Source organism: Hemiscyllium ocellatum, chromosome 4 (assembly GCF_020745735.1).
Source record: "Hemiscyllium ocellatum isolate sHemOce1 chromosome 4, sHemOce1.pat.X.cur, whole genome shotgun sequence".
NCBI lineage: Eukaryota > Metazoa > Chordata > Chondrichthyes > Orectolobiformes > Hemiscylliidae > Hemiscyllium > Hemiscyllium ocellatum.
Window position 1 is genome coordinate 108,950,395 of NC_083404.1, and position 27,463 is coordinate 108,977,857.

Genomic DNA, 27,463 nt, shown 5'->3' on the forward strand with positions numbered 1-27,463 from the left:
CAGTAACTGCATTCAGGATGGAGGTTAGGAAGTGAGGAGAAGGGTGTGCAGGGTATGCATTCATCCACGGGATGTGAACATTTCAACTTCAAATTCAGAACCAAAGTACTGAATTTGAAGCAATAGTTTTGGACCTAGAACCTTCTGGCTCACAAGTAATAGTGCTCTCCCTTAAATTAAAGACGTCATCTTTCTTTTGGGGTCACAACAGATCCTTGACCACTCTTTGAATAACAGGCTGAAGTAATTCTCGTCTATCCTGGCCTAGAGAAAAGGTGTTATCTGCTCCTGACCACTAATTAATACATTTTGTGGGGAAATGAATATATACATTGCTATGTTGACACAAACCAATGGCCCAATCAGATTGGGATACAACATCCCTCAATCACACTTCCGACAGCTCAGTAGGCCACTGAAATTCCTTAAGGATTCAAATGAAGACTGATCTTGTTGGACAGGCTTCACTTGGGTGAGGTACTACAGTATGGCTGGTATCCATGAAAATATTCTCTGGCGCACAGTAACATTTTCGGAAACAGAAGAAAGCTGAAAGAATGAATCTCAAACACATTTCTTGCATATATAATTTTATTATTTAAAAGTATGATGTAAATGGCTTTCATACGGCTTGAATGAATGAATAGCACGTAATCCATCGTCATATTTTACAGATTAAGCTAAATGCATTTTCGTAAAAATCATCGTACCATTCTGCAAAATTATTGAAGTCTGAATATATATTATTTACATATTGAAGGCAAATGGGAGATGTACAGACAATTCAATACATAACATTATCTTAACAGTTTTGCAATAAATACCAAGTTTCATTTTTTTTATGTGCAACAGGCAAAAAAAATGAATCATACAATGGAGTGAGATTGAACTTATTTACAGATTTCTAGTGCCTTTGAGAAGGAACAGATTTCAATTTTTGCCAAAAAACTGAAAAGGGAACCAAAATAATAAATTAATTTTAACGGTAGAAAAGCTGCATATTGCTAGGTCCAGGTTGTTTATACAGAGGAACTTCAGAAGGCTGAAGAGCAGAAGTATTAACTTGATTAACAGATCCTCCCCTCACCATGTCCTTCCTAACCAATCTGAAATACCAAGTCAGCTGCTAATCCCAAACTAAGTAAAGTGACGTGTTAGGGAATAAATAAGTTTATTTGCACAAGTTGACATGCTTCACAATCCCCACTAACTCAGGTCCTCTTTGATTAGCTTATAAAAATACCATTTCAGATTTTAAAGTATTTTGATAACAAATACGTAAAGGATGGAAATTCCTTCTTTCTGTAAAGCCCATCTACTTTCCTTCACAAAGAAGCAGAAATACTAGTCACTTGGTCATGGAGGTCTTGAGCCGGTCACCTCAATCTTTTGAGTCCAACCCTCTGGCTTAACAGAATTCATTACTATCCCTTTTAGATTTGTCGTCTTTGAGAAATTGGACATTTTTTCCATATTCAGAATCCCCAATGTCATAGTATTCAAATAATTCAGGCATAAAAGGTCACCTGTCCATTTTGCTTGTCACCAGGTCTCTATTGGTTGTAGAAGTGGAGAACGAAACCCAAAAGCAAATGCTTGTAACTTAATACTAAAATGGGACGGTTTGTCATCAGTTCTCACTCGTGGTCTTAATGAATATAATGTAGAAATTACGAAATTATATTTTTAGACAATTAACTTGTCATACAAATATTCTCAATGGGCCATTTAATGCGCATGAACTATTTTAAAATAGATGTTTTGTACCAACTCCCAATAGCGGGATTGAACTAATTGTATTCTCTACAATATTCATTTTTTCATGTTCACATTGAAAAAGGGAAGTGAGTCGGTAAATATTTTTCAAATCAACTAGACTTCCAAATGTTTGATATTTTGATCTCTTCTTAATGTATAAACTATATTTTTTATGATTTGGAAATGCTGGTATTGGACTGGGGTGAACAAAGTTAAAAATCACACAACATCAGATTATAGTCCAACAGGTTTAATCACCTGAAGGAGCAGTGCTCCGAAAGCTACTGCTTCCAATTATACCTGTTGGACTACTCCTTGGTGTTATGTGATTTTTAACTATATTTTTTAAACCATGAAGAGCTCTTTGGAAAATAGATCAGTTCTAATAGTCTTAACTCCATGATTCCTTTCCAAATTTGGATTCTTCATCTTTCAGGTCTTCTTAATTCAACAGTGTCCCTTTTGCTACAAAAGTATTTATAGTTCCTCTGCATATTAGACACTGGGCTGAACCATGCGTGCCCTTCCCCCTCAGATTTTCAATAAATTATAAATTGTAAAGCTTAAAAAAAAATTAGCTACTTTGTGGAATTTTAAATAATTAAAGGTTTCAAATCTCTAGCACCTTTACAGAACTAATGACCTTCATGCCAAAAATACAGCCTAAAACACTAAATGTTTGAATGCAATTCACGTCTTAGTTTTTTTAAAAAATGGTTTCTTACCAAAAAGATACTTTTCAAATCTTCAAACATTTTGCAGACTTCTTGGAGAAAAGCCAAGGACCTGCAATGAAGTGTTTCACTTGACAGGAGCAGTGCTGTCACTAGATTTTTAAAAAATGATCACATTTGATAGGCAAAATTGGAGTTGAACACACACCCAGGCAACACTCACGAGCCTTTGTCCTTCTGAACTGAGCTCATGTGGAAATCACATTCCTGGACTATGAAAAATTAGAAGATGAAGTCCAGGTGGTTTGCATGTCTAATGCTGCTGGAAACAGGTGCATCTTAAGGTAATACATTTCTTTTAAAAAATCTGGTATTAAAAAGTGCATGACCAAAACTGCTATATACAGTCGGTTATATGCAATTTTTGATTTTTTTCTTCAGCATTTGGTACCAAACTGACTAGTGACAACACTGCTCAAACAAACACAGTTACAATAACAGTGTAATGATGAGAAAGACCAGTGCTACTGAAAGGCTGTATTGCACTTCCATTGTTTCATTATTAAACCACAGTGCTCCTTGCAGTACTGCATGTACAAAAATAAATAAATACAGTACAAAATAAATAAAAACTGCACATGTAATACTTAAAGGTACAGTATTACAAAAGTTACTTATTAACTTCCGACTATTTAAGACCTGGTCTCAAGTTGGCTTTATCAATGTACTTTGCACTTACAAATTACTGTACAATTTGCTAGGCTCAGCTGTAGTTAAGACTTTGCATAGTAAGTTTAATCAATTTGTGCATTAACCCTTTACCATTCAAAGAATCTTTATCTTGTAAGGTGTGTTAAAAAAGGAATGCTAAATTTAAAGAAAAAAAACAATGCTGGAAATGATAAACATTTGGGTGAAAGACTGAAAAGTCCAGGCCATGGTTCAGAGAAGAAATTTCATTGGAACCCAGGAAGAGTTACATTTAGAATGCAGATACAGGCAGATCTGTTCATTATTGGTATCTGCCCACTATTGTTCACAAATTTAAAAAGCACAATCTGTCTGCAGTAAATACAATACAAATTGTACTGCAGCCCCTTCCTTCTGAGGAATACAAAGATTTAAGCCCATTTTGTTGCGCAAAAGTGTGCACAGCATTCTGAAGTAGGTCATCATCAGTGATGTGTACAATTATTACACACCCAGTGAATACAACACTGGGTTAAGCACTTAAAAACACTTCTAGAAGGAGGAAGGAGACCAAATATTTCCTATTTGGGAAGTCAACAAATACAATAAAGCTTAACACAAAATTAATTCCCTAGGCAAGGCATATCACAAGCACAAATAGATATATTCCATGCATTATGTTTACGCAGTCACATATTTTTGATCAATGCCCCAAAATTGACATTTGGAGTCAAATTAAAATCTTTGGTTCCAGAATCCCAACCAAACTCTAAACAACTGCCACACAGTTATAAACTTAACAGATGGAGTTCAAAATCTTGACTACAAAAAAAAAATCAAATTCTGGTGTTCATGTTTTGCACTCATGTGATCCTGTCTAATCTTATGACACTTCATGTCTAGTCTTGAACATTGCCAAAATTTCCTTTATCCAATTATTGTCAGTTATGCCTTCACTCTCTAGGTTCCAGTTTCTAAGGATATTCTCCTTAAACTTTTGTACCCCTCTCTCATCCTTGTAATGACATCCTCCAAAATCAAGACTACCTTCTTTCCCCAAGATATAGATCAACAGTCAGTTATATCCTTACGTGGCTGTCAAATTTTAAATGATAATCCTACTCTGAAGGATCATGGAATATTTGAATGAATTATCATACTGCATAAAATCAAATTGTCCAAAGCTACAATCTCACTGCTCAATTTTACTGGATAATCTCAATTATTGCTCCTGTTGAGAAAAAAGGTGCAAGTTTCACAGTTTGAAAAATAATTCTCATCCAGCTGTGAATAACTGGAACAAAAGCCTCAGGCTTACTCTTAACATGCCATAATACAACATTAAGGAGGTCTACCGTATGGGGCCTTAGAGCATCAATGAACTTTAACAACATTGAAGCATAAATACCAGGAGCATTCCAGATTCAGTAGCTGATTTAAATTCAGCTAATTTATAGGTTGAAGGTTATAACACCATGGCACTCCCATGAGCTTCAATCTAATGTGTTACAAAACCACTCCCAAAGATGGTCTTGAAACTTGAAGGATGCGTAGAGACAGTGGAGGTAGAATGCAGCATTAGGCTTTTCTGCTTAACCAACATTCATCCACTGTTTAGGTTCATCTAATACAGAATTGGAATGACATTACAAAAGGTCAAGCAACAACATGGAATTGTAGCCTAGCATGGGTGGTTGCTTTTACATTCCAAGCTGGGGTGCAAAAGAAAAATCACATAATACAAGATAGTAATCGGGGCTGAAGAAAACAGCACGATTCTTTGAATAGGTTGGTCACAAATACATTGTCCAAATGATTTCAGCTGCCAAATGTGCATTGATAAGTAACCAAACAGATCGGGACTTATTCCATTTCCACTTTAAGTGTCATTTGTAAGCAATCATTTGTGTTGCTCTTCGCTGAAGTACCACCGATATTCGGCATTGATGCATCACTATTACAACACACTCAAGATCCAATTATCTTTTCAATTTAAACAATATATAGCTCTTTCATACAAAAGATTACTAACTGATACTTAGGAGTATCACTCCCACTTCAAGTTGAAGAATCATTTTGATATTTATAGCCTCACTGGATCCATGATTAATACAACCAAAGGCTAATTACTGCAGAATGATTCCTTGACTTGTGACTTCAATCAGTTCTGCATCCCTCCCATCAAATACATCAGTCATTTCATAAAGATATCTATTATTCATCTTTGAAACAAAAAGAAAGAAATTTGGAACAAGTCACTTTGATAGTCTGAAGTTAAACCTTCACAGTTTCCATAATGGATGTTTTGATGGCTTCTTCGAGATGCTGACTGTCTGGGAAAGGTGTAGGGGGCTCTGGAAAAGAATCAGCTGTGATGGGCTCAGCCAGACCAATCAGAGACTCCAGGAAACAGCTACCTGGGTCAGCGGCCTGGGAGAAACTGGGAAAGCCAGGGAACTGAAACTGCAGCGATGGACAATTGTCCATGCTTTCATGGTCCTTCTGTGGATTGTGAAAAGATCCATAGTTGAATTCTGAGAACGACTGGAAAAATTCAAAGGAGTCAGTCGAAAGGCTGAGGTCAGTGTAGCTTTTGGGAGCCTGCTCCACACAGTGAGCAGGCGGGTAGCCATGGTTACTGCTTGGTGTCAGAGCTACATCTCCCAGAGAGAAACTTCCTTCCTGATTGGCATTCTCATCCAAGCTGGGCAAGTGATTAGTATAGTACTCAGTGTTGAATTTAAAGGTTTCCATGCTAGACTGCTGGTCACCAGTCTCACAGAAAAAGTCAGATGGGTTAAAGTAAGGGAAGCCATCCTGGTTTTCAGTGTCATTACCACACTCGCTTTCAGAATCATTAAAATGGAGGATTCGGGTCAGTCCGTCATCATCAATGTCTGCTGTTTGATGAGACTGTGGTGCGTTATCCAAGAAATGGTCATTGCTTCCCTCATCCACCCCCTCGCTGTAATTTGACAAACTGGAATCGGTCATGTCACTGCTACAGCTGTTATCCTCACTGTCATCTGACTCTTCACTGAAAGGAAAGGCTGGCGTTAGGGAGGCATTTCTGTCCTGGAAGGTGGCCTTGTCTGCTGAATATCCATAATGATGGGGATTTTCCAAGTGTGGCATGTCTGACTCTCCATTCCTATTTTCACCATTTGATTGTCTTTTCTCCAAGTCCAGCTTCATGATGGTGTGGATGAAATGTGTCTGTACTCTGGCAGAGTTGAACTCTATCCTTCCCATTGTGTTACCACAACCATCCTTTGTACAACCACAGGGAAAAGACATCCGGTCCATCTGTATAATACAAAAGTGCATAATGTAAGCATGTAGGAACAGAAAAATAGAAGTAGGCCATTCAGCCTTTTCACTAATATTATAAATCAATAGGGTTACAATCACATGTTTGAACACCTTGTATTTATATATATATTACTGACCTTCATCGCTACAGTAATTTAATTACATTTAAGTTCATTTTGTTGCCATTGTATTTCCCCAGGTCTTCAGCAAAGAAACTGAACTGCTTTTTTTAAAAATAGATGCTCTCTTGATGAAGCATTTCTGCTTTCATTTGTCATTACGCTCCCCCCCCCCCAAAAAAAAAGTAGTCTAAATTCTGAGGTGGTGAATTCCCTTTCCCTCCATGTAAATGTCAGAGATAGGGAAACAAACTTGCTAAATGGAAACCAGCTGCCCACAGCCAAGTAATAGTTTGGACAGGGCATTTCTGTCTCTCAGCAAGACTGGTCTCAGAAAGCTATTGGCTGGAGGCACGGGGAATTAGATCAGGATTTGATTAAGTGTATTGAGTCTATAGGGATGCCAAAATGCAAGCCCCAGAGAAGAGAGCGGAAGGGACAACATTGCTGGGTGGGTGTGGGGGTGGTGTCCTCATACAGGTCGGGATTCAAACTTCAAGTTACTCTTTTTGTTTTATGGGATGTGGACGTTGCTAGTAAAGCTACCATTTGTTGTCTATCCCTAGACCATTTCAGACGGCACTAAGAAGTCAACCACATTCTGTGCGTGTGAGGTCATCTCTAGGCCTGAAGTGAGATTAGTGAACCAGATGAATCTTTACAACAATCAACGGTAGTTATCATGGTTGACCGTTCTACTTATTAAATGTTTTGAATTCCAAACACTGACGTGGTGGGATATGAGAACATGTTGCCAAAGCATTGGCCTGTGTCTTTGTTTACTGGCCAGTGACATTGTCAATATACCACCACCTCCCCTTAAAACAACTGGTGACAGATTGGCACTTACAGGTATTGTTATTTGGCTTTTGAAAAAAAAAATCCAGAAAGACCAAAATCTACAACTGCATAACAATTCAAACCTATTTGGTGTTACATGTTGCTGAATCAACAGTGAAGTGATATTTTACTGGATTAGGGATCTATGGAATTAGAGTTCAAATGCCAGTTTAGGTGTTTGAGCCCAGTCTTTTTTCTAAAACAATGGTCATCAAATGCTGATTGCAGTGAAAATGACTATACAGTGGTCATATTGTTGACAAAAAAAGACACTGGTTCATTAATCACCTGTGAGGAAGTAAATGGATGGTTCTTATTCGATCTATATGCAACTTTAGTCCCAGATCAGTGTGGTTGGTTGTTAACCGCCTCTCAAGGTAGCCTAGAAACCCCATTCAATTATCTTAGAGCAATAAAAAAAATAGAACTGCAATGGATGGAGGAGGCAGCTCAATCTTCAGAGAACAGGCCAGAAAGAAGGCAAATATTATGGCCTTCATAGCAAGAGGATTCAAGTCGAGGAGCAGTGAAGTCTCGCTTCAATTATGCAGGATCTTGGTGAGACCACACCTGGAATAATGTGTGCAGATCTGAGAAAGGGTGTTCTTGTTACAGAGGGAGAGCAGCAAAGGTTCACTGACTGAATCTTTGGATGGCAGGACTGATAAGAGTCGCGATTAAGTTTGTTGGAGTTCAAGATTGAGGAGGGGAATCTCAGAAATCTACAAAATTCTAACAGAACTAGACCGGGTAGATGTAGGAAGAATGCTGGTGAGTGTTGGACCAGTGGTCATAATCTAAGGATACAGGGCAAACCTTTTAAGACGGAGATGAAGAGAAACATTTTCACCCAGCGAGTGATGAACCTGTGGAACTTGCTATGTCAGAAAAGCAGTCGAGATCAAAACACTGGATAATTTTGAGGAGTTGGGTATAACCCTTGAGACTAAAGGGATCAGAGGATATGGGGGAAAAGCAGGAACAGGTTAGTGATTTGGATGATCAGACGTGATCTAAATGAATAGCCTACTTCTGCTCCTATTTTCTGTTTTTAAATTACAAATACTCAAGAAAGAACATCAATAAAAGGTTATAGCTCAAAGCAAGTGACAGCTTGGTTCAGTTAATAGCACACTTATCTTCAGTTATTATGATAAAGCTCCACACTAGAATTTAATGATTTAGACTGATATTTCACTTTAGAGTTGACAGAGAGATTGCTACATTGTTAGTGGCTCCTCCTGCTCTGCAGAAGACTTCAAATCGAGACCTTACCTATATAGCGCATTATATGATTCTATGGTGCAACATGAAAGGAAATGGGTAACTATCTTCACAAAAGAATAATCTCCAGATATCTCCAAAGGACAGATCAACAAGTCAACCATCTCATAGAAACACCGGAAGCATTTCAAGCTCTTAAGTATCTTCAATAATTCACTTAGATCATGTTCCTTATTCCTAACTAGCTCAGCGCCCTGTCGGTCTGCAGTACACAAAAGACCCGCTGACAGAACCAATCAATGATCAATTCATTGTGTAAGATTTCAGAGAGCATTGAGAGAGTCTTGATGAAACATTATACAGACTTGAGTTTTACACACTTACAACTTTTAGTTATTTCCAAACTACAATGTCATTCCCACAGAGATACTTGCCACAGAGGGCCACTGAGTCAATAAAGGGACTCTGAACAACCCATTAATAACAAAAGGGCATTTTAAAAAATACACATCAAAATAAAGAGCTGTGAAATTGTTCATTACATACAGGAGATGTCAGATCTTTGACACTATTGTCTCCACACAATCAAATATTTTGCAGTTGGAACACAGGGATTAGTGCACAGCGCAAGAGAAAATGTTAGGTGTTGACAAGACAGGCCATGTGCGGAGCCAAATCCAGAACCAAAGAAGCGCATTGTAGGTTATAGTGCCTTAGGTTACTTGATTTCTTAATCTACATTTTAATGTTTAGAAGCTGGGCTGCTCCATACCTGGGCATTCAGGTTTTTATCCTTCAATTTAAATTTGAATTACTGTGAAATCAATGCTTGTTTTTACAGGCAAATGATTCCAAGTACCACAGGATTATAATAGCAGCAGGAAGGCATGCTTGGGCCTTGTTGTGATATGGCTACAAACCTTGAATGTGCTACCAAGTTTGCGGACTCAGCAATCTGCCTAATGGGAAAAGGGGTGAGAAAAAACAATACCGGTGTCTTTTCTGCATGTGAAATTATTGTTGGACTAACCCAACGGAGATTACTGCGGCTGCAGAATGGCCAAGCCTGCTGCCAAATTAAGTTAGGGTCACTGTCCATACTTGGAACTCATTTTTGTAGACAGACATAACAAAAGGTGAAAATGTATTGCTGGAAAAATGCAGCAGGTCAGGCAGCATCCAAGGAACAGGAAATTTGACGTTTCGGGCATAAGCCCTTCCATCAGGAGGGTTTATGCCCGAAACATCGAATTTCCTGTTCCTTGGATGCTGCCTGACCTGCTGCGCTTTTCCAGCAACACATTTTCAGCTCTGATACTCCAGCATCTGCAGACCTCACTTTCTCCTCTAAGACATAACAAAGGGGCAGGTTGAGAGGCTATATTAATGCTGCAGGTTTTTAAAAAAATTAGATGGAAGCATGGGAATTGAATGTGAATCTAGGAAAGCAAAAAGTCATTTACCACACTAGTAAGCGCACATGTAGGTCTATAAAACTAAATATTTAATCAGCTGCTTACTTACTTGGCATTTAATTCCAGCTAGGCTACAGCTACAAGTCTCTGGTTCACAGAATCCCTTACAGTCACAACCGCAGTCCTCGCGTGACATCCTGATTGCATTCAACTCCCGTTTTTCCTCTCGGTCGATTTTCTTCACTCCAGCTGCTTTCAGTAGCATGTGCCTCTTCTTAGCTGGGTATGGCTGGGGAAAGAAGCTGCTGTCAAGCTCCACCTCACCAACATCAATATCATCATCCAAGATGTCATCCACAGTGAGCTGGTCAGCCTGTTCGGAGTCAGCAGTCCCATTCTTCGTCAACTAGTTGGAGTGAAGGGTAGGGGAGATGTCAATTTTGTCCAAGTTAAGACCAGTGACAGTGACAATCTTCTTTCATCAGTACTTAAATGTTATAGCACAAGTGAACAGCGTATCATACTAGATGAACACCAAACCCACTCCCAACCCTTTAACCTTACATTATCCTTTGCCGAATCTAGGTAATGCAATAGTTAGTCACATTTGGCTTGCATTAGTCCTCATTTGTGTTGCATTGGCTGATCATAACTGGAATAGCACTAGCAGAAGGAGGAACAGGGTAAGTGATCCAAACCAGTATTTAAAAAAATGATTGGAATCTTATGTTATACTTGGCAATATTTGTAGGGTGGAGAGAAATGAGATGTGGAATGTGTTAGCTAAAAAGAATAATAAATGCAGATGCAATAGGAATTTTCAGAAAGGAAATGGATAAATATTGGTAGGTCGGTAGGTATTAATTAGAGATAGCAGGCAGAATGGACTGAAAAGATTCTTGTAATGTAAAAGGTGTCCAATGAATTTCTACATTTTGTGGGTAACCGTCCAAAAACACAGAAGACATGCCACTTGCAGGAGGAAATGTCAGTACCTGAGCAGATTGCACATTGTCATGCGTTAGTATAAACCATGTACTCCAGTTACAATGATTTACATTGCTTTTGACCAAAGGGTGCTCTAAATCATGGGGGGGGGGGGGGGGGGGGGGGGGGGGGGGGGGGGGCGGGGGGGAAGAACGAGGACGAGGACGAGGACAAGATGGTGTGCGTAGGAAGGAAGTGGAGGTGGAAGGCAGGAGAAGAGAACAGTTGCTGTGTTTAAGATGGCCCTCATGGTCAAACAGGCATACAGCATTTAGATTCAAAGCTGACATGTGAAGATTAGGTCATATATTCAGAAGGAACTGCAGTCCATCATGATTACATTGAATACAGATTTAAATGGGAGAACATCAAAGTTGGTAGTGAGGTTGGAAATGGAAAAACAGCACAAATGTACTTCCCACCTTGGATTACTTTTTAACTTAATTTTTAACGATGTCAGGATGTGGGCAACACTGGCTGTTACAATTTATCCTTAGCAGGCCACTTCAGGTCACCACTTAAAAGGCAGCAACATCACCATCGGACTAAAGTCATCTATGTTTCATGTAAAGATGGCACTTTTCCTTCTCTAATGGTCCAAATCGTCTTTTACAACTCAGCTTTTTGGTCACAAACTGACATTGGATAATTATTTCTGGATTTTATTAAAGTAAAATTCAACTGTCAAACTACTATGAGGAATATTTGAACTTGTTCACTAAGAACAGAATGTAATTAATAGAACAGGAGAAGAACAATTGAACCTAAGAACTAGTTTCATCATTCAATAAAGATCTGAACTAATCTTTGACCTCAACTTTAGGGCCCTACCAATTTCAGCCGAATGCACTCAGTGACTTAAGCATTCAAACTCCTCTGGGATGGAGAATTTCAAAGATTTGCAACTATCAACCAAAGAAATTTTTCCACACCTCCACCAAAAATCACTGATCCCTCATTCTGGATTGCGGCTTTTAGTTCTAGACTCTCCATTCAGGGAAGGAGCCTCTAGCCTGTTGAACCCCATCAGAATCTATGGGGTAATTAGATTACCTCTCACTCCAAGTCCAGGAAACCATACACTCATTCTACTTGATGCCTCTTCAGAGGCAAACTTTCTTATCCAGGAATTTGGAATCATTCTAGAATACTAATCAAGTAGCAAATTAATGGGTTATCATTCCCAGGTTTCATACCTGTAGTCTTAAAGAATCCAGCTTCTGTTCTTTCAAAAGTTCCTTGATCTTCTTCCAGCGAATGAGCTCTTGCTCTTTGGCAAACTCTGCGAGTGTGTACTGCCTGCATGAGCTGTGCTTGCTGGCCATCCCCAGTGTGCAACCTCCCTGACTTGGAACACTAGTGAACCCCTGACACCGTGCGAAATAGAACACAACAACACGGTCAAACTGGACGTTGTTCTTTCTCATGCGTTTAGTTCTCTTCAGGATGGGGACAGCTGCAAAGCCAAGAAGGAAAGAGAAAATCATATTAATAAATATTTAGCTACTGATAGATCTCATTATAAAATGATGCTACTTTTCAAACCTAGTGGCAGTCACTTGTGCAATTCAAGGGCATATGGCAGTCAGTGTATCCATAACAAAAAGCAATAAAATAAATGACAAGGTCTTACATTTTGCTTGTTTAAGAGAGCATTGTTGGGTAAATATCTGTAGTCAATCTTTTGCTCTTTTAAGTTGCACTGAATGATTTTTTAAAATCAACTCAAATGGACAGATGTGGCCGAGGTTAATTCCTCATGGCTGGACAGTAACCCCAACAATGCGGCACTCTGGAGTACTACAATAAAATGTCAGCTTGAATTATGTGTTCAATGCTCCGCAGTGGGTTCCGCGAACACATGACATTCAGATAGAGGAGATGCCTGCAAAGGCAGCATAATAATTTCCACTGGTCAAGGAAGTGCAATCTCTTCAGTAGCCTAAATGCCAAGGCCACTGGGTTTGAACTTGAGAGAGAGAGATCGGGGAGTGTGACCCTCTGATTATATCTTAACAGTTTGAGGTTTGTTGTGATCCTGTGCGTGGGGTTGTATGAAAACAAACTGTCCATTGCATGACACCGTGAAAGAGAGAATAATGATGGCAAATTCAGCTGGATTTATAAATAACCAAAATGTGTATTTTAAACCAAGAACATGTACAAAAAAAAATAGAAAAAAACTTGCGGTTTCATTCTTTTCCTTTTCAAAAAAAAAACAAATGGGTAAAGAACGGAAGCAGCTCTTCTCAGCAAGGAGCCTTAGCACAGGACTCAATACTGAGAAAATGCCAAACTGGCATTAGGTTTCCAGGCAGTTTATTAGCTTCAGGGACCTCAGTTACCATGCTCTCCACTGAAGACTAATTTCAGACCTATTTTAAGCAGATTATTAGGATGAAGCCCTATAATTACAAATGCTTTTTAGTTCAAGTTTTCTTTTGTGAAGTAAAACAACATAGTACCTGGGTGATTTAAGAACAATTGATTCTATGCCTTCAATCCTAAACAGTTTGTACTGGAGTACAGCACCAGAAGTAGATAACCTCCCGCTACCAGAAGTACCACATGTAACACAGCTGTCTCTTCACTAAATGGCTTTACTACTACATACAAGTCTAAATACTTCAACTCTTAAAAGCAACGAACAATTCTCTTCTAAATCAAATATGGTTTAGCACGGTCACTGTTAATCCCACTGAAATTGACTCACCAGGGGTAAATTCTCCTAGTCTCTGTTAAGTTCTGTCCTGGTTGGGGGGGCCTTTTGCCCGGGACTTCGATTTTCCTGCTCCTTGGGTACTGTGCTTTTCTAGCACCACTCTAGTCTGCTCTCTGGTTTCCAGCATCTGCAGTCCTCACTTTTGCCCTCTGTTAACTCATTGTCAGTCTACATCATGTGCCTATCCACTGATGAGGTGCTAGTCAGTTTCTCACCTTAGTTGGGTTGGCAGGTCTCCTTGTGTCTGCCCAATTCACAGAACAGGTGACAATTTAACAGGTAACATGGGAAGAATTGCAAAATTTGCAAAATGCAAATGCTCTGTGCATCCTCGTCAGAGAGCAGTGCACAATATATTCAATACTTTTCAAAATGTTCTTTTTGTTCTGAGACCTGGCTTTAAGTTATGATCCTGATTCCTGACGAAGGGCTTTTGCCCGAAACGTCGATTTTACTGCTCCTCAGATGCTGCCTGAACTGCTGTGCTCTTCCAGCACCACTAATGCAGAATCTGGTTTCCAACATCTGCAGTCATTGTTTTTACCCCCTTTAAGATATGATCGTTCTTGCTGCCTTAACATAAAGCCCCTCTTTACAGAACAAGGCAACAGCTCTGTCGACACCAAGAACTAAATCAAATGTAATCCAATCCAAATGTGATAATGACTTGACCAAAGAGACAGCCTTCAAAAGGGTCTGAAAAAGGAAAGGAGAAGCAAAGGCAGAGAGGTTGAGAGAATGCCAAGATATTGCCTCAGCTGTCTGTTTTGACCTAGAACTTTCCCACAATTTTAAGGGAGCAAGTTTCCAATTTCAGTACAAACTTTTATAAATGCCCCTAGTTCTCAGTTTTTGCTTAAAGATTCTGGGCCTGCGTATGGAGTGTGAGCTCTTTCCCCTCTAACTGTTCTGTGATTGACAATTAATAACAAAATTGTATTTGCTGGTTGACTCATTGGGAAGTGAAACTTTGCTGCAAAATAGGTTTGTATGGGAGACCAAAACTAGGAGTTATGAATACAAGTCACCTGTAACTTGAGTGTAGAATTTAAGAGAACTTTGTTCACACAGGAACTGGATAAAACATGAAGCTCATGACCACAAGACATAGCTGAGGTGACTGTCAAATTCATTAAAGAGAATGCGACATAGGCATGATATAATAAAGAAATGAAGGGTGCATTATTGTAGTTAGGAGAAAAGGGGAAAATACTTATGAAAATAATAAACATAAACATTTGGGATGAACAGCCAGATTGCAGTTAATACGATTTAGATATTTAGAATAAGCTATATCATCTGCTTACATGTTTTCATTTTTAATCTATAATGCTGCATACATCAATGTCAAAGGGGATGGGAGGAAAGTTGAACAATATTAACTAGCAACATTTGTGTATTTCCCAGCACAACTGAAGGTGGAAATGAATTTTAGAAGTTTTAAGACAGCAGTGGTAGCAACTACCAGCAATTGCACTCTGACCATTTCCAGGAACCCAGTGAAGGAGGGATCCAGATCTTGCAAATCTGACTTCTCACATGATTAAGTACCTCCACCATACTCCCTGGGGAGTCATTAAGTTCTGCCCAAAAAAATGTTACTCAGAGGTCGTACAGACACCATCATAATCAAACTCACCAATTGTAAAGAGGAGGTGAATTAAGTTAGTTACTCACGGGTAAATGGTGTGGAGGGAAAGGCCGTATTACTTCTGGTTGGCCATGTTTCATCACAGGAGCTGTCATCATCTGAGTCCCAGCTGGAGGATAATGAGCAAGATGATGTAGCAGGTGAGGATGAAGAGGAGGAGGAAGAGGAGGAAGATGGCGAAGATGAAGAGTAACAGGGATCATCCTCCACTTCTTCAAACTTCCTTTTCAGAATTCCACTCATGGCAAAATGTAGTTTGGTCACAGTTCAGCTTTAAAAAAAAAGCACAAAAGAAAAATTAAATGTTTCTACCTCATGATGTGCCCATTACAGCTCTTCATTTTGAATGATTCAGCCACATTTTGATTTAAAAAATAAGAATGACCCTCACCAAGCTAGAATTATCTGGTATTTCAGTCACTGAAGTCTTTCTGAATTAAATATATAGTTCTATCAATCAGGAAGAGCAGATCTTTGACAAATGCCTTTTTACACAGAGATGTATATGCAGAATCTTAAAAACAATGACAGAAAATGGTCAGATGAAACCACATTGATACATGGGGGTGAAAATTATATTGAGAAAAAAGGAGGGAGAAAAGACGAAATTAGGTCTAATCGTCTGAGATAAGACCTCGGTATGTCTTCTCTGTTCAGTGAGTTTCTTCACTCGTGGGAATAACAGCACAAATGGGACATTACTACATTAATATTCAATGATTTGGACCAATCTGAAGAATATCAACTCAGATTCCACTTTATACCATTTTGAGAACTTCAATTTTATAACATACCTGGATATAAAAAGCTAGTACTGATACAAGTGACTATCTTAATTAGCCATGCACTTACATCAAATCACTACAACACAAGAATGACTTGTCACTTTACCTACAGTATTCATACCTTGAGAAAGCAAAAAAAACACAAGGCAAGTGGATAATGCAAATGATAGAATCTGTCCAATGTGAATTGAAAGCAAGTTTCACAGCCTGTGCATTTAATTTGAAGGTTAAACGGGTGCAAGATTCCTGTGATAACATTTTTGATTGCATTTTTTTTCTGGCAAAAACTTGGATTCATTTTCACAAAGAAAATTCTCAATTGAAATTTTCTGGTCAGATGGCAAAATTAGTCAAACATTTCCCTCCTCCCCCCCCCCCCCCCAAATCTCGAATGGAATAAAAAAGTGATCATCATTTATAAAAGTTCACTAATGTTTTCTGATGGATCAGAATAAAAATCTAACATTTGGAGAATATGGAGGTATTGCACCACACATTAATTGAATCAGGACCTTCTAGCAATGTCTCAATAGCAGACCTCTGGTCAGTGCAGTGATGAAGTAAAAATAATGCATGGGTTTGTTTTAGTGAGAAGGTGGATTTAGCTGCTCCACTCGAAAATAAAAATCACAAGTCAAGATCAACCTTTGGATTAGAACTGTAATTTTCACTTCTGTTATCAGAATCTTTCATTGAAGGATAAAAGATCAAACATATTTGCATTTTCAGTGTCTTTCGTGACCCCAGGATATCCCAAATTGCTTTAATATCAAGAAAGCACTTTTGAATTTAACTCATTGTTGTAAATCAGGGGAATGTAGTCACCAATTTGGGAACACAAAGCCTATCAGACAGCAATGAGATTAATGTAGATAATCTGGTAATTTGTGATCCTATTGAAGGATTATTTGGACAAGACAATTCTTTGAATATTGCATTGATATTTTGTGTCTATCCACAAAGTAGACAGGAGCCTCATTTTAAAGACATCCAAAAGATAGCATACCTAACAGGGAGAACTCTCTTAATATTAAAGTAGTCAGTCTGGCTTAAAAATACTCTTAGCTGCAGTTTAGTGTTAAAATGCTAAGTGTTAAAATTGTACATATCACAAACTAGATCCGAGTTCGCGTCTCTCAGTCAAATGAAATTGCATTTCATTCTATCAGTCTGTACATTTGTTACAATTGAGTCTCTAATGACTGGGAGTGCAAATAAGCCAATTAAAAGAAAATCCAACAGGTTGATGGCTTGGGAATTAAAACAAAGTGGTCACCCCACTGTAGCACAATTTATACTTCCCTATTATCTGCCTGGTGGGGAAAAGGCTGACGCAAGGCAGGACTAATTCAATTGGCTTAGAAGATTCTAGGGCAAAATGCTTTCTGTATTCAGTCATGTGATCCCACCGTGGGAAGGTAGCAACAATTCGGTGATGAACAATTGGTCGCGTCAGTTCTAGCCTGGAGTGAAGAGAAAAATTAACTAGGGTTCATACTCCAGTCATTTCATGGGCGCTCGGTGAGGTCAGTCCCCTGCATTTGAACAGCCAACAGTCAACCAACCTGTGTAGATTTATAAATAGCGAATGCTGCTGGTGTAAGAGTCAGTACATTCTAAATGGGAACTAGAACAGTGAAGGAACTATTATTATATACACTAGTGAAAGGATTAGTGACCCTGATGAACTGATGATATTAGATAAAACACAAGATTTAGATGTTTCACTTGTTATTTCAGAATTACGGAAGGTCGACCTGAACCAGTTTTTTAAAAAAAATTTGACATGGGAACATAGATAATTGAGCAAGACTGCTTTTAATTTCCATCCCTAGATATCACAAAGTATTTACAGTTAATCACATAACATGGATTAGTGATACCCAAGTCCAACTGGGTACAGTTCTGACATTGTAATATCTGAGAGAGATACTTTCCAACCTGTTAGATTAGAAGGGTTTTGGTCATCTTTACTTCCTTTGGTAGCCTGCACATGAATGGATTTATTGAATTCAGTTCTGACCAGCAAGAAAGTTGAATTGCTGGGATCTGGTGAAATTGCTCAAAGTCTTCAGTGCAAACAGCTCAATACAATGGTGTGTTTTTTTGAACCAGGAGGTTATGAGCTCAGATCTCACTCTGGGGAATTGTGCAAATAATCTAGGCCAACATTTCAGTGTAGTAATGAGGAGCGCATTGCATTGTTCAAGACGCTTTAATTATTGGATGAAATGTCTGTCCTCTAAAGGCTATACAGTAAAAGATGAGCATGGGTTTTGTGGCCAATATTTATATCTCAGTTAGCATGTGTCATATGGCTGCAAAACGTTTAAAATATTTGTTTTTGAGCTATGGCATTGCTAGCAATACTGGCATTTATTAACCATCTCTAATTGCTGGAGAAAGTGGTGTTGAGCTCCTTGTTGAACTGCTATGCAGATGAAGATGGCACTGGCAGTACTGTAAGGCTGAGAGTGCCAGGTTTTGACTCTTTAGTGATGAAGGTTAAGAGTGCAGAGATTTTTTTAATCACAGGACTAAACTACAGGCTTTGCAGGACTCTGGATATGCACTGAGTAATTTGAGACAACACAACAAATACTCGTAAACACAGCTTACTCACTGGTGTCAGTGGAGACCCAAAAAACTTCCCACACATGACTCAGTACAGTACACTCAATGTAACCAGATGATTTGCACTCCTCTTTACTAGAATGATTCTGCAACCTTTGAAGCCTACTCGTGGGTGGACGTGACTCTCTACGGAAGACTCATCTGATCTATTACTTCCAAGATTTCACAATGATTCATACCATGTGTATGTGAGCAAACTTCTCCTTAAAATAAAATTGAATATAAACCTGCTGTGTGATAAGAAAGAAAAAGACCACAAATGCAAGGGCTGTGGGGGTGGTTAAAGAGGAGTTTGATAAAACGTTGTGACATTTAGTAGGACACACATGATGTTCCCTTAAAAGCCAATTTTGGATTTTTAATGCACTGCATAAAGTGGCTCAATGAGTGATAATATCAAGAGACAATGATCCACCGATGTATCATATGGATTGCATGCACTAAGCTCAAATTAATCTCTACCAATGAGTAACAAAATATGTACCTCCCTAAACAAAACAGTACAGAGGGTCCCAGCTAAGTGAATTTTCCACTTTTTCAGGGCAACCAGTAATACAAACTTGAAGAGGATTTCTTAGGGTTGCATTAAATTTCAACGAGTTATGCATCCTGAGATTATCCCAGGTAAAGACCGAGGAATAATAAATCCTTGTGGAATACTACTCTGGGGTTACATGGGCATATAGAAGCATCTCCACAGCTGTTGTTTCAGTGTTGTTCTACTCAAGAGTGTGCAAATTACTTTGGAGACTGGGATTATCCCATTGCATACTTATTGCACCATTTCAAAATAAGACTGCATGAAGGCTAATTGGCAATCCTATTATGTTATGCTTTAATACTCATTACCTTAGAAGCTTACAATTAATGACTATCAGCAATTATTGATCATTTATCCCAGAGAGAAGTATTCATGTGTTCACTCCAATGTTGGGAAGGGCAAGACCTATTTTATAAAGTTTAACTGGACGTGTGAAATATTGTTCTCAATCATTGCATTTACTGGAATGTAGTAAAAGGACTAGCCTTGGCTTGGTTATTATATTATTTTGGAAGAGGACGGTTGCAGGTTAAAGTTCCACTCCAGAGATTTGATCAGCATCCAGGAAAAACACTACACTGGAGCACTGAGGGTCTGCTGCACTGTGCCTTTGAGACAAAACATTAAAACAGAGGCCCCCCATCTGTCAACTCAGACATGAAAGAACCCATAGCATTCTTCCAAGAGGAGCAAAGGTGCTGGGCAAAATCTATTCCTAACCAACATTGCTAAATAATACCAAACCATTATTACATTGCTGTTTTGGGATTTTGCTGCGCATGTACTAACCTACACAACCATGGTGGCTACATTTCAAAACTGTAAAGTTTATTCATTGTAAAGTGCTATGGGATGTCCTGAGGTTGAGAAAGGCACTATATAAATGACAGTTTTTTTTGTCTTTGGTGGTTGGAATGATTGAACACAACTTGGTGTCATAGCTCTCGGTATTTACAGACTTCCTGCTGACCAATCCTAGACAAACATCCAGGAGAGTTCCAGTAAATGCTGCCTTGCAGTCTACTAACAGACATTGCTGTTGCATGGCAACACAAGGGCTTGCGCAACAGGGAAAATACAACACCGTCACCAGTCTGTCATCACAGATTTAAACATGCGATTAGAATTCTCTGAACAGGGCAACTTTAGTGGTTTTCCATAGTGCTTTGGATTTAACTGTACTCAAACTGGCCAGATTCCAGAATTGTAAAGTCAGAACTTGACTGAACAGTGAGATCTCCTTCGCTGTAAATGTCTCAGTGCAACCTACCACATTGCTTTAGGTAATAAAGAACAGACTAAATGAATTAATCCCTCCGTATTTGGTAGGCTAATCAAAATTTTAAAAGAAAATATTGAAGGATTGATGCCATAACAGATTAGCATCTTCTCCCAGTTCAAAGTCCAGAGTGCTGAAAATTTTGTTTTCTTACCCCTGCCAAGGACCCAACTGCTACTAAACAAAATGTGTGAGAGACCAGAGTTTCAAATGTTTCAATTTTACCACCCTCTGCCTTTCCCATTCAAAGTAACCAAAAATCAATCTTCAGGTGCTAAACACACCACAGATACAAATCTGAGTGGGCTTGCTCCTTGCAGTTCTTTTAATTATTCTCATATCACTTTCAACTGCCACCACAAGTGACACACAATTTATTATGGAGCTCAAAATAAACTTAAGTCGACAGACACAACTCAAGCTTCACTTACTGAAGGATGATTTCCCCTCAAACTTCACCCACATCTACTGTTCAAGTGAAGACTAAAAAAAAGGTACTGTTGAATCCCAGACACCGCATTAACTTGTAGAGTTTAAGGTTCAGTAAATTTAATAGATAAGTCAGAAAGAATTAGTTTACAAACCAATCAGTAAACATCTATTAAATTTGCTCTGCATTCACTTGCATTGTTATATTGTTCAGTCAGTGTCCTGAGAAAATGGCCAGATTGTATATAACAAACGGGAAAGGAAAAAGGCACAGAAATAAACATTTTAAAGAGGGGATTTATGGATGGTAAAGACTCCTTTATTCATAATTATTTCAAAATTACAATATAAAGCTAGAACTGTAAAATTAAGAGCATATTAATTTCTTACACCAATGCAAAAGCCTTTGAGTATAGAGTAGTGAACTTCAAGGATTAAAGACATCTAGTAACAATCAAACCAGCACTACTGATCTATTTTTTAAAATAAAACAGGCCAAGAACTGGTAGGTGCCAAGACTTTGAGTTGACTTTAAACTATTACTTTGTGTTTATATTAATGCAAATTATCAGGAAACATTAGATGAACTGGGTTGATATGGAGAACAAAAACAAAAGCTAGCAATAGTCTCAGGATGCCCCAACAGGCTTTACAGAAAATGAAACATTATTTGAAGGATAGACAGATTTTAGTACTGGAAACAGAACAGCTAACAGTAGAGGCAGCAATTTTAAAGATCTGCTCTTGCCTCAGTTCACCTTCAAATGTTGTTGCCTTTGGACTCTTCTACTGTAAGTGGTGAGTATTTAAATACTTTCCTGACATCAGTAGGGGCCTTCTGGCACAGTGGTAATGTCCATACCTGTGACTCAGGAGGTCCGGGTTCAAATCTCAACCGCTCCAGAGGAATAACAACATATCTGACCAGATTGATTGGAAAAATAGGGAATTCCTGACATCACGTAGACAGAGATGAAGCTTCAAAGTGCCATCGGTCGATACACTCATTGTTTAAAAAAAAATCAAAATCAGTATCTTCCCTCTTTTTATAACCATGGTGCCAATATGACTGGCCCAGTTAGGTTTCTGGTCAATGATGCTCCTCAGGATGTTGGTAGAGGAGCTGTTGGTAGACAATAGGTCACATGATGTTGTTCGAACTTTACTTTCTAGACATGGTCATTGCATGGTTAAAATGGCACAAAGGCAACCAGTGTTAGTCAGCTCAGGTCCAGATGGTGCCAATATGAGGCTGTAAAGTGGCACTGCCAGAGAAGTTGCAAACAGTAGCTAAACATCAAGATCAACAGCAAGAAATCGCACTCTTAATTGCAACCTAACTTTACACGAAAGTCACTGAGCAGCTGAAAATAGTTGGGCTAATTTTACAGTTCTAAATATCTTATGCAGTGACGTAAAGGAGTGGTGGTGACTGACTTTTGGCCACAGCTTATGTCCCACGTAATCTGGATAAATTAGATTAGATTACTTACAGTGTGGAAACAGGCCCTTTGGCCCAACAAGTCCACACCGACCCGCCGAAGCGCAACCACCCATACCCCTACATTTACCCCTTACCTAACACTACGGGCAATTTAGCATGGCCAATTCGCCTGAACTGCACATCTTTGGACTGTGGGAGGAAACCGGAGCACCCGGAGGAAACCCACGCAGACACGGGGAGAACGTGCAAACTCCACACAGTCAGTCAGTCACCTGAGTCGGGAATCGAACCCGGGTCTCGGGCGCTGTGAGGCAGCAGTGCTAACCACTGTGCCACCGTGCCGCCCACCAACAGTGCTAACGACTGTGCCACCATGCTGCCCCAAGTGTCTATTGCTTCTGTTTGATTCCAGCCGTGAGTATTTCTGTTTGATTCTGACTGACTTCAAGTTTTGCTTGGGCTCCTGTGATGCCACACTTTGTTTTGAGGGCAACTCAGCCACTCCTACATTATCCATTTGTGATGAGGGCTAAAGTGAAGGTTATGAAATGAGTGCCTTAGGTGGAACCCAGATGGAGTCTCTAATGAGGCTCTCGGTGAGTGGATGTTACGTGATGACAATTATTTCTCCCCATTTCAGATTTCAAATCAGACAATGCTGGATATAGATATGTGTGTGTGTGTGTGGTTACATTTTCTGCACTTTTTCAATTGCATTTGTAGATATTTTGTTGTGGCCTCACAGTATGCCGTGCTAACTGCAGACTAGCATCCCCGGTATCATTAAGCATTTTAGCTCATTTCTTTCATTTCATAAACAGCTTACATCAAACAGCAAGGAGATAGGATAGCATCCAAAAAGAAAATGTAAAAATACCACCAGAAATCCTTTCAAAGCATTGCTCTTCCCTGCAGAAGAAATGCTAACAAACTTATGTTTTATCTGACACTAAGTTACAGCTGGGATAGGGCAATTCCCTCTGGTAATGTTGGCAGTCAGTTCTTTCCTTCCTGGCTTTAATCCAAAACAGATGGAGCCTCTTGGTTCAAACCTATAGATTGTGGAAAATAGGTAACTCACTGTGGAAAAAAAAGGTAACTTACTGCCAGAATGGTGAAAAAAAATCTTACTCAGACACTAATACCAGATAAAATGTCTTTTTTTTCTGCAAACTAAAGAGTTTTGAAAATCTATTCAGCTCAGGTTCTGCAGAATTGTCGTCACAGGCAGCAGAATAAATATCCCATTGCACTGCCCTCTGCTGGCACAGCAAGAGAAATTATTACATCTGCAACCTAGTTTTCACATTCACACAGGATGAAAAAAAATAGCTTTGTACCCTGTCTCCACTGCCAAAGAACATTCTGTTCCTTGGCTCCAGCTCTCCCTCATTCATTCCATTTAAACTGTTTTAGTAAAAATAAACAGTGGAACAGATAGAACCCACAGGAATTTTCTACTGGCTCTATGACTCCCACTCAGCCTGGAACAGTGCGTTACAAGTATTTCACCCAGATGCGTTTGATAGCTCCTTTATGTTAAGGGGTTGGAGCATGCAAGGAAAGATTGAAGAGTGAAGGCAGTGCCGCTTAAAGGGCATGGTCAGCTGGGATCAATTTCTTGATCGTTTTAACAAAGACAAAGTATATAGAACCACATCACACCCTCAAGACATCCCACAGCGCTTCACAGCCAATTAATTTTCTGAAGCACAGCCACTTATGTAAACAAATATGGTGGCTACACTGTGCACAAAGAAATCCCAAATACAACAAGTGTAATGAAAAGCTAGCTAAACTGTCATACTGGATAGGAATTCTGGCAAAAAAAAAACCCTTGCCAGGAACAAGCCAGAATCCCTGCTTTCAATGTTTCTGTCAAAAGATGACACCTCTGCCCCCTCAGTCCTGCACTGGAGGATCAGTTTAAATGAAGTCTTTGAGAGCCTTAACCAACTGATCCAAACCAATGAAAACTGAAAGAACTGCAGATGCTGTAATCAGAAACAAAAACAAATTGCTGGAAAAAACTCAGGAGGTCTGACAGCATCTGTAGAGTGAAATCAAAGTTAATGTTTTGGATCCAGTGACCATTCCCCAGAACTGCTCTCCATAGATGCTCCCCCAGACCTGCTGAGCTTTTCCAGCAATTTCTTTGTCAGCCAAGCTACTAGTTAGTTTAGCAAAAAGGGAAGACTGCACTGACTCAGCAATGAGATTCTAAGTCCACTCTTAAGTGAGGAGTCAAACTGGCTTTGAGCCTCACCAACTCTAGTAGTTAAAGGAACCACACAATTGAGCCACACAGATCAAAAGAGTCCCTGGTTTGTGCAGAGTTCTCTGTTCTCCAACATAGCTAGCAGTGAAAGACTTGGCTTCAACAAGACTTGAATTCCACTCTTTGGGAAGAGGAGTAACCGAGCGAAGAGGCTGCCTCAGTTGTACAAATCACAATAGGTATGGGAAGAGCAAAAACTCTCCCACCACTTTGGCTCAATCACACGTTGTATAGTTCCAGAGGACTGGTCCCTCACAACAGACAGAGAGAGAGAGAGACTGACAGACAACTGGTGAGGAGTTTAACCAGATAGTCACCATGCCTCAGGCGAGGGACAAGGTTGGGAAGGTTCATGGTAACCTCAGCCAGTGTGGGAATTGAACTTGTGCAGTCGGGTGTCACTCTGTATCATGAACCAGCTGTGCAGTCAACTGAGCTAACCACTGTTGTCAATGCCCTTTAATAACAGCACTGGTTTAAAATATTTCTCTGCCACGACTCTCAAATCATCTAAAAGACACAAACAAGAGCCAGCAAAGTAGAAAACCATCTTTCATTATTGTCACAGTACAGTTACTCACTCTTTATTGGGTGAAACGATGTGGTTCCGTCAAATAAGGAGGCACCTTTTTTCTCCAGGAAGCTCCCTTCTGCTTGGCCTTGACATTGATTTGCATTAATTTCCTGACTTGTAGTCAGAGGAATGCCTTTAATAAAATTCCTCCTGTTTCAGCATAGTACTTAAAATAAGCCCCAGAGTAAAAATTGGGAGTTTACATTTTTGTGTTAAATCAGGCTCAGAGTTAATGTAAAAAGTGACATTCCTCCATACCCACACTCCAAAGAAATGGCAAACTATGAAGCAAAGCCTTCTGACTTACCCTCGCAACAATCTTTCCTTCTCCTTTCCTACTTGCTTCTTTTCACCTCTAGATTCTCTGCCTCCTCCCACTTGCAGGTGGAAAACCTTGTGGGATCATGGTGCAGATATCTAAATCCACAAAGCAATATTTTTCCCTTTATTGTTCTTTTAACTGACCTTTCAAACAAGTTGCTGGATAGAAGTGTCATCGGCACACCATAATTCTGGCTTCTGCCACTTTGCACATTTCCCAAGCAAGGTGGTAGGGCAAGCTGATGGTGGTGGAGGAAGTAACAAGATAAGCGACATGAATTAACAAGTGCCTTTAATGTCATTAAGCAAAGGCCCAGAGTGACTTCACTAGAGCGTACAAAGCCAGCCAACAAAAAGTGACAAAGGAGCAGACATATAACCAATCTTTTGCCATATCAAAAAACGTGTAAAAAAGATAGTATCCAGGACAGTCCTTAGTCCGCAAGGGATAGAAATTTCTTTATAGTCATGTGTGCTCCCCAGTCAAACATGTTGGACTATTGCTGTCATGTCAAAATTGGAGCTTACTTCTACACCGGAGCTCCTCATGGTCTATTAATTGTGCAAAGTTAAATTCATGCAACAGGGCTACAGCAACACTGCTAAATCGAAGAGCTGCAAAGAAAACTAGTTTTAGTATTCCTCAGTGACAGGTTTGAAATCGGTGCTGATCGAGTGTGAAAAGACCGAGGTAGGTGAGCAGGATGCCCGAGAACTCCCGATAACTCTGCTCTTCCAAAACCAAAAATTTCTGTCAGCAGCAAAAACGCTTTGTGGAGGTGTGGCTGTACAAGTAGACAAACCGGTTTCTACTTGCACACTGAAGTTCATTCCTAGCCACCTGAGAATGGAAATTCTCCAGTCAAAGAAAAGCTAGTTTATACATTATGCACCTGCATTAAAACATTTAAAAATACATGGCAATATGGTAAAAAAAAACAAAAACCACATAGAAAAAAAACTACATGTCCAATGATTAATTTAATAGTTTGCCACCTTCAAATAGCTTCATAAATCACCTGCCTTTAAAGCACCTAGCATGCATTTCTCATTAAGAACAACAATGGAAAAAAGGACAGCAGCCTGCAAACACAGCATGCCAAGGGCAATACGTTCCATTACGATAAACCCATTTACAGAACCATAAACCTGAAGTGGTTGGGAAATTTACTGTGGCTTTAATAAAACTGCAAATGATGCACAGTATAAGTACCTCATCTCAATTAAAATATCAGAATCCTCTGAATGGCTCTACACATTGCTCAGTGATACTAAGTACAAAAGACTTGAAATTCAAATTGGTGGCCTGCATCGAGTCGGTTTGTCTCAAATTGGGTCAATAAAATGGAATAGGCAAAGTACAATAGGCCATTGCTTAGCACACCTGCAACTGTGAGAAGAGGAACAACGTCAGGATTCTTGCTCCCGTTTGCCAACCAGGAACACATCTTGGAAGGTGCACTCTGTTGTGGACTTTGGACGTTTTCCATCAAATTGCAAAGCCATAAGCCAGGGCATGCATACTATGAGAGCAACCCTTTGCTGTCTTGTATCACACTAGTTTCTTTGACTTTGAGCTAACATGACACGGAGACAATTTCAAGCGTTGCTGCTGGAATTGGGTATAGCTCATCAACAAATGTGAAAATATAGCCAAGTAACTGAGTACAGAAATCACATTTTTATTTTGGATTTGATTTTTTCTGTTCTTAGTGAAGCTCCTGAGCTAACTAAATCTTGGCAATTTACGTGTTGCAGTCCAATTGGGAAAAACAAAACACTCCCA

General features: G+C 39.4%; 1 protein-coding gene across 1 annotated transcript in view; it reads right to left on the minus strand.

The window, feature by feature from the left end:
• Nucleotides 1-623: 623 nt before the first annotated feature.
• Nucleotides 624-27,463, minus strand: part of csrnp1b (cysteine-serine-rich nuclear protein 1b) — a 32,314-nt gene continuing 5,474 nt past the window's right edge. Inside the window, exons 2-5 of the mRNA XM_060823758.1 lie at nucleotides 15,419-15,663; nucleotides 12,216-12,475; nucleotides 10,142-10,438; nucleotides 624-6,428 (exon numbers count right to left, since the gene is read on the minus strand). Of these exons, the coding sequence (XP_060679741.1) occupies nucleotides 5,397-6,428; nucleotides 10,142-10,438; nucleotides 12,216-12,475; nucleotides 15,419-15,635 (1,806 nt within the window). The 5' untranslated portion in view covers nucleotides 15,636-15,663 and the 3' untranslated portion in view covers nucleotides 624-5,396. The remainder of the gene's footprint in view (nucleotides 6,429-10,141; nucleotides 10,439-12,215; nucleotides 12,476-15,418; nucleotides 15,664-27,463) is intronic.